The 13,438-nt window shown below is 38.3% G+C and overlaps 1 protein-coding gene across 1 annotated transcript; it reads left to right on the top strand.

The window, feature by feature from the left end:
• The first annotated feature begins 1,445 nt into the window (after nucleotides 1-1,445).
• On the top strand, nucleotides 1,446-8,412 carry LOC107043429 (hyphally regulated cell wall protein 3). The gene is made up of 2 exons (XM_015264943.1): nucleotides 1,446-4,817; nucleotides 7,525-8,412. Exons 1-2 carry the CDS (start codon nucleotides 1,446-1,448, stop codon nucleotides 7,987-7,989), a joined length of 3,837 nt encoding a protein of 1,278 aa, XP_015120429.1. The 3' UTR covers nucleotides 7,990-8,412.
• Nucleotides 8,413-13,438: the final 5,026 nt, after the last annotated feature.

The raw sequence follows: 13,438 nt of genomic DNA on the forward strand, positions 1-13,438 counted from the left end.
TCCCTAAGGATAATCGGGCGAGCCCGGAGGGTTAGAAAAAAAGCAGCCATTTTTTTGTTTTTTTACGTATTCTTTAAATGATGGAAAAGGCATGTGCAAGGTTTCAGACTGCTGGGAAGCATGGTTAATTTATTATGAATTTTTGAAAAAGTGGTCATTTAACCCGTGATCTTATGGGAATCACCAAAAAACCAAACGAACAGCAACGTCCCACGTACCGATCGGGTGGTGGTAGCGCAGTCAATTTAAACGTCTCTTGAGAGAGAGCGATGAAGCGTTGTGATTGGAGCTCCCTCGAGCCGGTGGTACCAGCTCCTGGTGAAAAAAAACTACCGCCGATGTTCCCACTTTTTCGCATGGATTAATATTTTTTCATTTATAAAAAAGAAAAACAATCTGAAAACCATTCAATGCGTGGAACAGATACAAATAAATTTGATTAGCTCCAAAAATAATTTTTAACCGGAGATACTCCCTAATATTGCCTGAATGTTGAATCCGAATGGGAAAATTTTTTTTGTTCAGCGATTGGTTTTCTGCAGGAAAACAATAGAAACCCCTCCGCCTCACCTCCTACATTTCCTCCTCGCCCGATTATCCTTAACAATACTGATTAAGAGTATGTGGACGTCTGCATGAAAAACACTCACTCCAATTTAGTTTCCGTGATAATTGCAGTTTTCGAAGGACAGTTCAGATTTGTCTATTTTTGAATATATATTGTTTAGGAACCAACTGCAGGGTTTCTCACATCAAATTGTGCTATTGTTAAATGCGTCCTATTGAAATTGACTATATTTCAGTGGTTCCACGATGTGTTAGCCATTGTGTTTCACAGCGCTTCGGTGGATTTCCCTGAAACATGAAAAACTAACGATGGCTCTATAAGGAAGAATTCAGTCGGTTTTGCTAAACTGACAAGACAGGAAAATCTTAAAAATTACATTCAAGACAAGAAAAATCTCAAAAAATGAAAATCAAAATTCTGAGCTGACTCCTGTATAGAGCGTAGACTATAAAGAAGGGGAAGGGGCTTAATGGAAGAAAAAGTTCCGACACTTCTGTGCAAACGTCACTCAGTGAAAATTTTCTGGTGACAAAATGAGTCATTCTCATGCGGACGTCTATATATATAATCAGAGTGATTTGATAAAATGATTCCGATTCGATAAAAAATGTGGTTCAATGAAGAAGTCACTGGATTTCATCTTGATTTGCAGTGCAAGTGTCACAATTACTCCGCACGAGCAAAACAATGGAATAAGATTTCTTCTTTAATTGTTTTCTCACAAATGAGTGCATGTTTGCAATATAGATTTTTTGGTTGACAGGTGTCGGTTAACAACGATACAGCTGCATATGTGAATGAAACGACAACTGAGACAAAGACATTGATTGATCAAACTGATACAGTAAAAGTTGCTAACGGAACGACAAATGAGACAATGGCATTATCAAATAATGGATTTCAGGCTGCACCACCTGCAAATAAAACGAAAATTGAGACGAAAAAATCAGTCACTAATGAAACGAAAACCACAAAGCTGGTGAATGAAACGACAATTGAGACAAAGACATTGAATAATGAAACTGATACAATGAAAGTTGCGAACGGAACGACAAATGAAACAACGACATTAATTGATGATGTGATTGAGACAACGACATCATCAAATAGGGAATCTCAGGCACCACCACTCGCAAATGGAACGAAAATTGAGACGAAAAAATCAGTCACTAATGAAACGAAAATCACAAAGCTCGTGAATGAAACGACAATTAAGACAAAGACATTGAATAATGAAACTGATACAATAAAAGTTGTGAATGGAACGACAAATGAGACAATGACATTAATGGATAATGGGAATATGACAACGACATCGTCAAATAGGGAATCTCAGACACCACCACCCGTAAATGGAACGCAAATTGAGACGAAAAAATCAGCCACTAATGAAACGAAAACCACAAAGCTTGTGAAAGAAACGACAATTCAGACAAAGAAAGTGAATAATAAAACTAATACAATAAAATTTGCGAATGGAACGACAAATGAGACAACATTACTGGATAATGGGATTGAGACAACGACATCATCAAATAACGGATCTCAGGCTACACCACCTGCAAATGAAATGAAAATTGTGACGAAAAAATCAGTCAATAATGAAACGAAAACCACAAAACTTGTGAATAAAACGACAATTGAGACAAAGACATTGAATAATGAAACTGATACAATGAAAGTTGCAAATGGAACGACAAATGAGACAACGACATTAATTGATGATGTGATTGAGACAACGACATCGTCAAATAGGGAATCTCAGGCACCACCACCCGCAAATGGAACGAAAATTGAGACGAAAAAATCAGTCACTAATGAAACGGAAATCACAAAGCTCGTGAATGAAACGACAATTAAGACAAAGACATTGAATAATGAAACTGATACAATAAAAGTTGTTAATGGAACGACAAATGAGACAATGACATTAATGGATAATGAGATTGAGACAACGACATCGTCAAATAGGGAATCTCAGGCACCACCATCCGCAAATGGAACGCAAATTGAGACGAAAAAATCAGTCTCTAATGGAACGAAAATCACAAAGCTCGTGAATGAAACGACAATTAAGACAAAGACATTGAATAATGAAACTGATACAATAAAAGTTGTGAATGGAACAACAAATGAGACAATGACATTAATGGATAATGGGATTGAGACAACAACATCGTCAAATAGGGAATCTCAGGCACCACCACCCGCAAATGGAACGCAAATTGAGACGAAAAAATCAGTCACTAACGAAACGAAAACCACAAAGCTTGTGAAAGAAACGACAATTCAGACAAAGAAAGTGAATAATGAAACTGATACAATAAAAGTTGCGAATGGAACGACAAATGAGACAACGACATTACTGGATCGTGGTATTGAGACAACAACATTATCAAATGACGGATCTCAGGCTGCACCACCCGCAAATGAAACGAATATTGAGACGGAAAAATTAGTCACTAATAAAACGAAAACTACAAAGCTTGTGAATGGAACGACAGTTGAGACAAAGACATTGAATAATGAAACTGATACATTAAAAGTTGCGAATGGAATGATGTTAATGGATAATGGGATTGAGACAACGACATCATCAAATAACGGATCTCAGGCTGCACCACCCGCAAAAGAAACGAATATTGAGACGAAAAAATTAGTCACTAATGAAACGAAAACCACAAAGCTTATGAATGAAACGATAATTGAGACAAAGACAGTGAATAATGAAACTGATAAAATAAAAGTTGCGAATAGAACGATAAATGAGACAACAATATTACTGGATAGTGGGATTGAGATGACATCATCAAATAACGGATCTCAGGCTGCAACGCTCGCAAATGAAACGAATATTGAGACGAAAGAATCAGTCACTATAGAAACGAAAACCACAAAGCTTGGGAATAAAACGACAATTGAGAGAAAGACAGTGAATAATGAAACTGATACAATAAAAGTTGCGAATGGAACGACAAATGAGACAACGACATTACTGGATAATGGGATTGAGACAACAACATCATCGAATAACGGATCTCAGGCTACACCACCCGCAAATGAAATGAATATTGTGACGAAAAAATCAGTCAGTAATGAAACGAAAACTACAAAACTTGTGAATAAAACGACAATTGAGACAAGGACAGTGAATAATGAAACTGATAAAATAAAAGTTGCGAATGGAACGATAAATGAGACAACGATATTACTGGATAATGGGATTGAGACAACGACATCATCAAATAACGGATCTCAGGCTACACCACCTGCAAATGAAACGAAAATTGAGATGGAAAAATCAGTCACTAATGAAACGAAAACCACAAAGCTTGTGAATGAAACGACAATTGAGATAAAAACAGTGAATAATGAAACTGACACAATAAAAGTTGCGAACGGAACGACAAATAAGACAACGACATCATCAAATAATGGATCTCAATCTCCACCACCCGCAAATGAAACGAATATTGAGACGAAAAAATTAGTCACTAATAAAACGAAAACTACAAAGCTTGTGAATGAAATGACAGTTGAGACAAAGACATTGAATAATGAAACTGATACCTTAAAACTTGCAAATGGAACGACGTTAATGGATAATGGGATTGAGAAAACGATATCATCAAATAGCGGATCTCAGGCTACACCACCCGCAAACGAAACGAATATTGAGACGAAAAAATCAGTCACTAATCAAACGAAAACCACAAAGCTTGTGAATGAAACGACAATTGAAACAAAGACAGTGAATAATGAAGCTGATACAATGAAAGTTGCGAACGGAACGAGAAATAAGACAACGACATCATCAAATAATGGATCTCAATCTCCACCACCTGCAAATGAAACGAAAATTCAGACGAAAAAATTAGTCACTAATAAAACGAAAACCGCAAAGCTTGTGAATGAAACGACAATTGGGACAAAGACATTGATTAATCAAACTGATACAATAAAATTTCTAAACGGAACGACAAATGAGACAACGACATTGCTGGATAATGGAATTAAGACAATGACACCATCAAATAACGGATCTCAGACTATACCAACTGCAAATGGAACGAAAATTGAGACGAACAAATCAGACACTAATGTAACGAAAACCGTAAAGGATGTGAAAAAAATAACAATTGAGACCAAGACAGTGATTAATCAAACTGACATGATAACAATTTCCAATAGTGCGACAACTGAGACAACTACACTGAGATATGATGGATCACCTAGAAGTCATCATCAAGTAATAGCAATATTAATATAATAGCGAAGAAGTAAAAACAACTCAAGACGGGAAATACATTTTATGTCATTAGGCCCGATAAACCGCGATTCTAACCGAGCTTCGCTTGGTTAGATCGCGGTTTTCGGGCTCACTGACATAAAATATCGCATGTCACACGGCGATAAAAGCATTATCTGGCGAATGTGAGTTTATAATTCGAGCCGAAGGCGAGGATATCGCCTTATGACATAAGATACTATTAAACACTAATTTTCTCCTCGCGTCGTTCGGTTAAGTCGCGGTTTTCGGGCCCAATGACATAAAATATTGTATGTTATACGGCGATATTATGTGTTACACACGTGACTTTATCATCCGAGCTGAAGGCGAGTCACATAATCAGATAATAGTTTTATCGCCTGATGACAAAATGTACTATTTCGGCACTGCTGCTACGTTTACCTCGTATCGAAATTTTCCTTTTCGTTTACTTATAAATAAAAAAAGGCACAGTTTGGCACTTGCTGAACGTAACACTACTGTCAAAAACTATTGTTCGACACATGTGAGATGAGAATTTTCACACGTGTGAAGTTGGCGACCTGAGGCGAAGTCGAGGACTGCCAATCACACTCGTGAAAATTCTCAATAATGAATAGTATCGAAATATGCTATTTGTCAGGAGGACCGAAAAACTTATTATAGTCATCATCGGTCTGGATTAGAATGAAGATATTTGCAAAGAAGTCGATTTGAACCGTTTCACTTCTTCGCACCCAAATTTACTGTACAGGGAATCCCATTCGATGCAGGAAGGTTGCATAATTTTTTGAGGAAACATGTAACAGTAAAAAAGGTAAAATGAAAGTTGTACTGTTCAAAATTAGAAGCTCAGCGCCAATAAAATCTAGGCCTTTATAGCTCATGTTTCTATGCTCCGAGCATAAAGGCATTCTAAATGTGAACAATATTCTTCACCCTCAAAAAAGTTGTTCATCTTGCCGAAAAAAAATTCAACCGCACTAGATTTTATGATGACGTCATCGATTTTCTATGCAATATCGTACAAAAATCGGGAATAATCGAAATATCGTTATTCAGACTGTATTTCAGGTTCTGCTTTATACATATTTCACTTATGGATGGTCACATAGTTGTGCACTAACAGAAGAATTCAGTTGCCGTTAACGAGGCTTCTTAACTATTACGACGATTCGTTAATACTTAATTAATGGTGGTAATAGTTAAGACGCCTCCTTAACAGCAATTAAACCATTCCACCTTTTATATCAGCGTGGTCAATAGTTATCCTAGAAACTGGTCAATGATCCCGCCATCAACATGAATGCACAATTCAAGCTGACGTTCAAAGTTCCTCTGAACGGATGGAAGGACGTCAGGTGGAATGTTCACGATCGTATTTTTATTGTTGGTCGATTTGCCTGATCCTTTAACGTAACTCGATAGATGAAAATCAAGAATCGTAAGATCAGGAGATCAAGGAGGCCATTGGACGAGACTATCACAATCAATGCATCGGTTGGGAAAAAAATGTTTGAATAATCTCTAACAGATCAAACCAAGTGTGGTGCACCAACATGTAGAAACCAATTCCTTGGTCTCACAGCGAAATTCTCATTTTCCTTAAGCACTGCTAGTTCATGTTGTAAAAATTACCTGCAGATCTTCAAAGGCGCATCAGAAATACGATTGCAAGTATTCCACCTAGCTTCCTTCGATCTGTCGTGCGAAACTCTCGACAGCGGCTGGAATTATGCTTTCATGTTAGTGGCGGAAACATTGACCATCTCGTGGCATGACTATTAACTACACCTATGTGAATATCCATAGGTAAAATGTTGAGCACTACCTGTACTAACGTCGAAATAAAGATCTTCCTATTATGTCCGACTTTTGTACGATATTTCATAGAAAATTGATGACGTCATGAGAAAATATGACATGGTTGAATGTTTTTCGGCAAGAGGAACAGTTTTTGTAGGGATGAAAAGAATGATCCCCTTTGAAAAAACTGACTTAATACTCGTAGCATAGAAACATAAGAAATGGAAGTTCAGATGCGATTAACACTGAGTTTCTTTCTTCGAACAATGCAACTTTCATTTGAGCTTTTTTACTGTCTAATGATTCTCCAAAAAGTTATTCAACCATCCTGTTTTAAATGGGACACCTTGCATATAATAAGTACTGCAAAATGAAATAATTCCCATCCAAAGAAAAATACGATTTTTTTACTGCCTATTCCCCGAGAATAGATCACGACCAATCAGAGTGCATATTTGCCGTCACGTAGGGGGCTAGAAGCTTTGTTTTGAATATTGCACGGTAGATTTTCCATATTGTACACTAGCTCTTCATTTGTCCTTAAAAGTGTAATTTCAAACTCTCCATCCTGTGAGGTCATGCTGCATTGGAATAATTCGATAAATATCCCTCGAGCTTCATAATTATCGAGTGTTTCCCTCAAGCTTCCTTGCACACAAATGATCGTGTTCAGTTTTGCAGGAAAACTTTTTAACCTGCAAATCTTGACACTTTCTTTGTTTATAATGGGACCATTGGGAAATCCCCGATGATTTAAACGCGGTTGAGTTATTATTATTACGGAAAAATAGCAAAGTAATGAACTTATTGAATAAGAATTCCTATGTAATTTTTTTTTTCATTTTCCACTTCGTAATCGAATTTTAATCTTCTCTGAAAGGTAACCAGACCAAATCAAGTGCAGCATTACAACAATCCTCGTCCCGGTCGCTCACCGGTCCGACACTGTGTCCATGAGCAATACTACGATAATCGCGAAGGCCGCTGTCTCATGGCACCCGGCGGTGGTAGAGTTAAACGAGTCGAGACCAATCAAACATGCACCCAAGAAGTCCCAAGAGTCAATTCATTGAACAAGAGCAGCTACTCCATTTGTACATCATCAAAAATTATGTACGCAGAATGCGCAAAGAATGAGGTTTTTTCGGATAGATTGAAAAGATGTGTCCTTGATAATCCTTCAGCCAATGAAAAATCTCCGATTTCCGATCATAGTGATAAATTGTGTGATAAAAAAATGAGGGAGCTCAAGTTGTCTGGAAACCGTTGTATTTATTACACCTGCAATTCTAAAGGATTTAGAATATTCAAAGAGATTTTTCCACCTGTTGAATATATGCCGTAGTTGTTCACAATATGCTTCTGGTAAACCTCTATCATCAACCGCAACTACGATGACAACATTCACAGCAAAACCTACATACCAGGGGAGCAGAGATCATCAATAATAATTAATTTCCCAAATTTTTTCAAAATAATTCCAACTATCACCCGGAATCGTCAATTGGTAGTTTCATTTTTCCGATTATTCCATTAGTCGGGAATCACAACAAAAAATTATGCATTAAATACTTAATCGACAATCAGCATTGACGTATGACCGATTACTAAAATCATCAGTAATCGGCATCACTAAGAGATTGATTATCATTGCAATCATGAATAACAGCCGCAAATTAATTCGTTGATCGAATAATCATTAATGAGAATGGGCAATTGTCTGATCAATAGATAATTATCTTGATCAATAAATTATTTAAACCATTGATTATTTTATTATCCACTTATTCGTCCATTAAAATCAACCATTTTCAACTTTCCGATCTATCGGGTAGTTAAAGTTATCACCGCGAAGATGAATCATTGGTTTTTTTCCCCATTTCTACATGTTTTAAGGTGTTTAAAACTTTTTGAACACATCTGAAAAAAAATCTCTGTGTGTGGGTGTGACGATTTCTTTCGAATGAATCGTGTGATCAAGATGATAGATGACGCAATCGGAAGGTCTTCATGTCATTTAGACCTGATTACATTTTGAAGCGAATCGCGCCAGTGGTTTTTCCGAAAAATCCTTGAAAAGAATTTGAAAAGTGCTAAGACCAGGATTTTTCATGAATAAATTATGTAATTAACGGCGTCCAATGGTCGCGGTGACTAAATCGGTACTTCGGCTTGGCCACTGGGAGGTCGTGGGTTCGAATCCCAGTCCGATCGGGTTTTTCAACTTCTGGAAACAGGGGTTGGGGGCTCGAAAGGATGGCTGGGCTTCGGATCCCGACTGGGGGGGACCCTTAACTTCCGGTAAACGGGGTTAAGGGGCTTGCCTGGGGCGAATTCTGGTGGGGTCCGTCTCACCTTGGCTCTGAACGAGTTGGAGGTTCCTAATAGAGGAATCGACTGTACCGACAGAGGTTTGCTGTGGTTTCCTCCGTTTCTCGCGGGAGCAAATGCGGTACAGTGGGTAGATGAAGGAGTAAACCACAGGGTTTAAAATGCCCTAAATAAAAAAAAATTAGATAATTGCACGTATGAAAAAATGCTATAAGATTTCCTATAGGAAATCCTATGGGGAATTCGAACATTTCCTATAGGATTTTTCTGATAGGATTTTCTATCAGATTTCCCACAGAATTTCCTATAGGATTCCCTATAGAGTTTCCTATCAGATTTATGACCCTAATCCTGATCCTTGTAACCGATTGGTTTCGAGTCTCAATTTTGTGTGTTACTTTCTATAGAAAACCCTAAGTGAATTCTATAGGAAATCCTATAGTAAATCCTACCAGAAAAATCCTATAGAAAATGTTCAAAATCTCCATAGGATCCTAAATCTAAAAATCCATATTCCTGTAGGATTTCCTATAGGATTTTTTCATACGTGATTGAATTAACGATATTAGAATATCACTGGAATGAATCGCTCCAGTGGTTTTCTCACGATCATGTATTAGAATTTTGATGAGTTCTTACACTGATTTAATGATCGGATAATTTTGGAGATTCCTTGAATAATTGAATAATATACAACGATAATTACCCATTTATTATTTCGTTTCGATCACGAATTGATTCAAGTAGCGAAAGTTGTCTCGGTATGATTGACAATTGATCGGAATATTGGATAATTATGCATTCCAATTGATGATTGGGTAAATAATTAAAAATTTCTTCATAAAAATCACTCATTGACTAAATAATTTTTTTTTCTGAACCCTAATTATCATCACCAAAAATTTCCAGATTCAATAAATTCCTCTCTGAATAATTGAGAAAAAATCAAACGGGATTAACAGTTGATACATTAATCGGTTAATATATTATTCTGATTTGATTGACAATTCACTAATTAATAGATAATCGTTGGTGGGCTTCATTTATAAAAAAATGGGTCAGGATGGATACCAAGTGTCGATTAGTAAAATAATTGGTAATTCTTGGTCCAGATTATTCATTGCTCAATTAATTGATAAATTAAGCCCTTGAATTATGGATCATCCAAGTAATCAAACAATATTAATTATAATTTATAATTATGTCGATTCCTGTAGGCGATGGTGTGTCTGTACCGCTGAGTAGGCAATATCGCTCACCTGATTTTGATGGAATGTTATAATTTTCCAAAAATTTTCACTTCATCTACCATTTTAACTATTTAGCAACACAAAATGAAGTTTTGAGGTCCTTGCGATGTTCAATTGCTCGACCAGTGGATAATTTTTTCTAGTTTTAGCCCCCAAATTGTGCTATAAAACTGCTGTTATCCGATTCCTGATATTTCTTGCGCCATTTGAGCCCAATTTATGAGCAAATGTATTGGTAATTGCGTGCAATCTGAGTAGGGCCAGTAATACCGCTCGGCTGCTGCGGCAAATATGGGTATTGACTACTAGATGTCAATACCACTTATTAATTCTATACGTTGTAGTGATGAGAAGTGGGCAAAGCTCAATCTCACCGCTCTTTTTGTTGCATTCATGTTCAACTACATTGAGCAAAACATACTGGAATGTATAATACAATGTGCTACAATAATAAATATAATTATCAATGATTTGTATTTTTTATTCCTTCAAACCACACGAATCAACTTGAATGTGTAATGGAAAAACAAACAAAATTCACATTTCTTCATAGGATGTAACAAATATTAATGTTCATTCGATTTCTCAACATGCATTTCATTCACCTAGTCAAGTTGCTACAACAGCGTCAATTTTCATGTCTACACGAGAGAAATAATTCGTAAAACAACCGAGAAAATTTGACAGTTTCTCCCACCGAATCTTCGAATACGACGATGAATACTCCCGAAAATATATTCACAACTGCAGGTAATCCTAAGTCAACAACTTCCGATGCAAGAGAAAAAGTTACTGACGTCCGTCGCGTACTCAAGGAGAAAATTGCGAAATCAAGGACCCTTTTCCATTCCCACCGCGGGAATGCCGCGGGTATTTTCCAGGGTTTTTTTATTTTTCTATTTTTTGTTGCATTGATATTCAACTGCGATATATGTCATTTGGTATACTTTGTTGATTGAAGTAGGAAATCCGCTTTTGCAATCAGACTGTAGAACTTGAAGACGTTCAAATGATCAGCGAATTGACTCTTTTATCGAAATTGGTTAAACACAAAAAGAATACCATTCTCAGTTCAGAATGATGTCGGTCTCAAGCAATCAACGTTCAAATTGTTGACTCTTCATTCATTTTTTCATTTACTTCGTAAGCTGGGGGGGGGGGCGATGAGAGCTAAGNAGCTAAGTGCTCAAATATTTGTTATATTTGCAACGGTTTCATTACCGCCAAAATGCACGAAAAAATGATTTTCTTCGTGTTTCACGTAGTTGTTGAGGTTTTCCATAGAATGAATGCATATTTCGTGAAGACATCTCCTTCATTAGCACCAGACTGATCATGTTTTCTAAATAATTTGTTTAAACAAAAAAAAAATGAAATGTCGATTTCCAACGGGAGAGAAATTTTCTCTAAATCTGCAAAGCCTTTCAAGAAAGGTGAGTCCTTATAATCAACTTCCCGGGGTAGGGGAATTATTGTAATCATATCTCCATGTTTCAAGGTATCCAGAATTTTTTTAACAATTTTTAAGTCAATGTCTGTATATATGTGTGTGGTGTGTGTATTTTTTGTCTGTTGGGAGAATGCATTTACGCACGACCACCTGAGGGAGGGGATAGATGCTTCCCTCCGTCAGTTGAGTGTGGGACTCGGACAGTAAGTGCGAGATAGACTGCCAATACCCACTAAACTCCAGTCAGACATTCACTAACATTTCATCCTCTCGCGGAACCACCATGAAGTATTACTTTGCGAGGGAGGTCTCAGCTATTTGCTCTTCCACATTTCCTATCTAGTGTACGTCCCGTGATCCCGCTAAGGTGTTGGCTGTGAATAAGGAGTTCCATTAGATTTCTTACCTATGCTGCAGCTTTGCGCTCCCGTTCTTCTTGTCTGAGTTCCTCGATGGCTGCCGCGGCAAAGTTATTCGTTGCGTCCCAGGCTGCCTGCGATGACAGCATAGCTTTCACCATGTTTTCAGGTAAGACTTCCCTTCCAAGGGTGGATTCTCAAATACGCCGGATCTCGCTGAAGCGCGGGCACACAAAAATACGTGCTCAGCGTCTTCGCTGACTCCTGGGCAGGCCGGACACTACGGGGAATCTTCATGTTTGAATCTATGAAGATATTTCCGAAATCACCCGTGTCCTGACAACATCTGAGTTAGGTAGTAATAGACTTCCCTGTGTTGTCGGTTCAGCCAGACGTCTACCTTCGAGGTCAGCCGATGAGTCCATCTCCCCTTGGTCGAGGCCTTCCACTGCAAGTGCCATCGGCATATGCTATTGCGCCTTTTTTATAGCCTCAGCTCTGCTGGGATCAGTGTGTTTGATTGCTTCTGCTGGTAAATGGATCGTCATTCTTCAGAAAGTACTTCAATGGGCAGCATCCCGGTAATGACACACACTGCATCCTCGGACACGGTGCGATATGCGCTGGCAATTCTGAGGGCGCTCAGCCGATGAATTGGTGCCACTTTCCGCCTCGACTCTTGCATCAGCAGGGCGTCAGCCTATATGGCGATGCCATAAGTAATCACCGATGTGATCACCGATGACAATAGGGCTCTTCTCCTCTGTTTTGGGCCTCCTATATTAGGCATGAGACGAGATAGGGCAGTTCTAACTCCAGACGCCTTGGTACCCGCATGCTCTGCTTGCTGCTTGAAGTTGAGGCGAGCATCGATCATCACTCCCAAGTACCGAATGAACGGCTGAGAAGTGAGCTCGTACTCGCCGACTTGCAGCTTCATCGTTTCTACCCGCTTTCTGCTTGTAATAAGCACAGCTTCTATCTTATGCTCTGCTAGTTGCAAGCCAACTAATTGCATCCAACCACATATCTTCTTGAAAGTCATGTCGAAGATAAAGTTGATCTCCTCCAGGTATTTTTCTACGATGACTACAACTACATCGTCTGCAAACGCCACGAGTCTCGCCTCTCCCGGCAGTTGCAGCTTCAGTAGTCCATCATACATGATGTTTCACAGAAGAGGGCCTAGTACAGAGCCCTGAGGTATCTCCCCGGTAAATGTACTTTTTGGGGCCCCTCCCGGTATCACACATGAAGATTCTATCTGTGAAGTAGCTTTCCACCATCTTCCGCAGGTACCCTGAAACGTTCATCCTCCCAAGTGCCCCCATGATGTAGTCCCACTTGGCCGAGTTGAAGGCTTTCTTAATGTCCAGTGTTGCCACTAGACAGTACTTCTTTGTA

Source organism: Diachasma alloeum, unplaced genomic scaffold, assembly GCF_001412515.2.
Source record: "Diachasma alloeum isolate Michigan unplaced genomic scaffold, Dall2.0 Dall_scaffold_00572, whole genome shotgun sequence".
NCBI lineage: Eukaryota > Metazoa > Arthropoda > Insecta > Hymenoptera > Braconidae > Diachasma > Diachasma alloeum.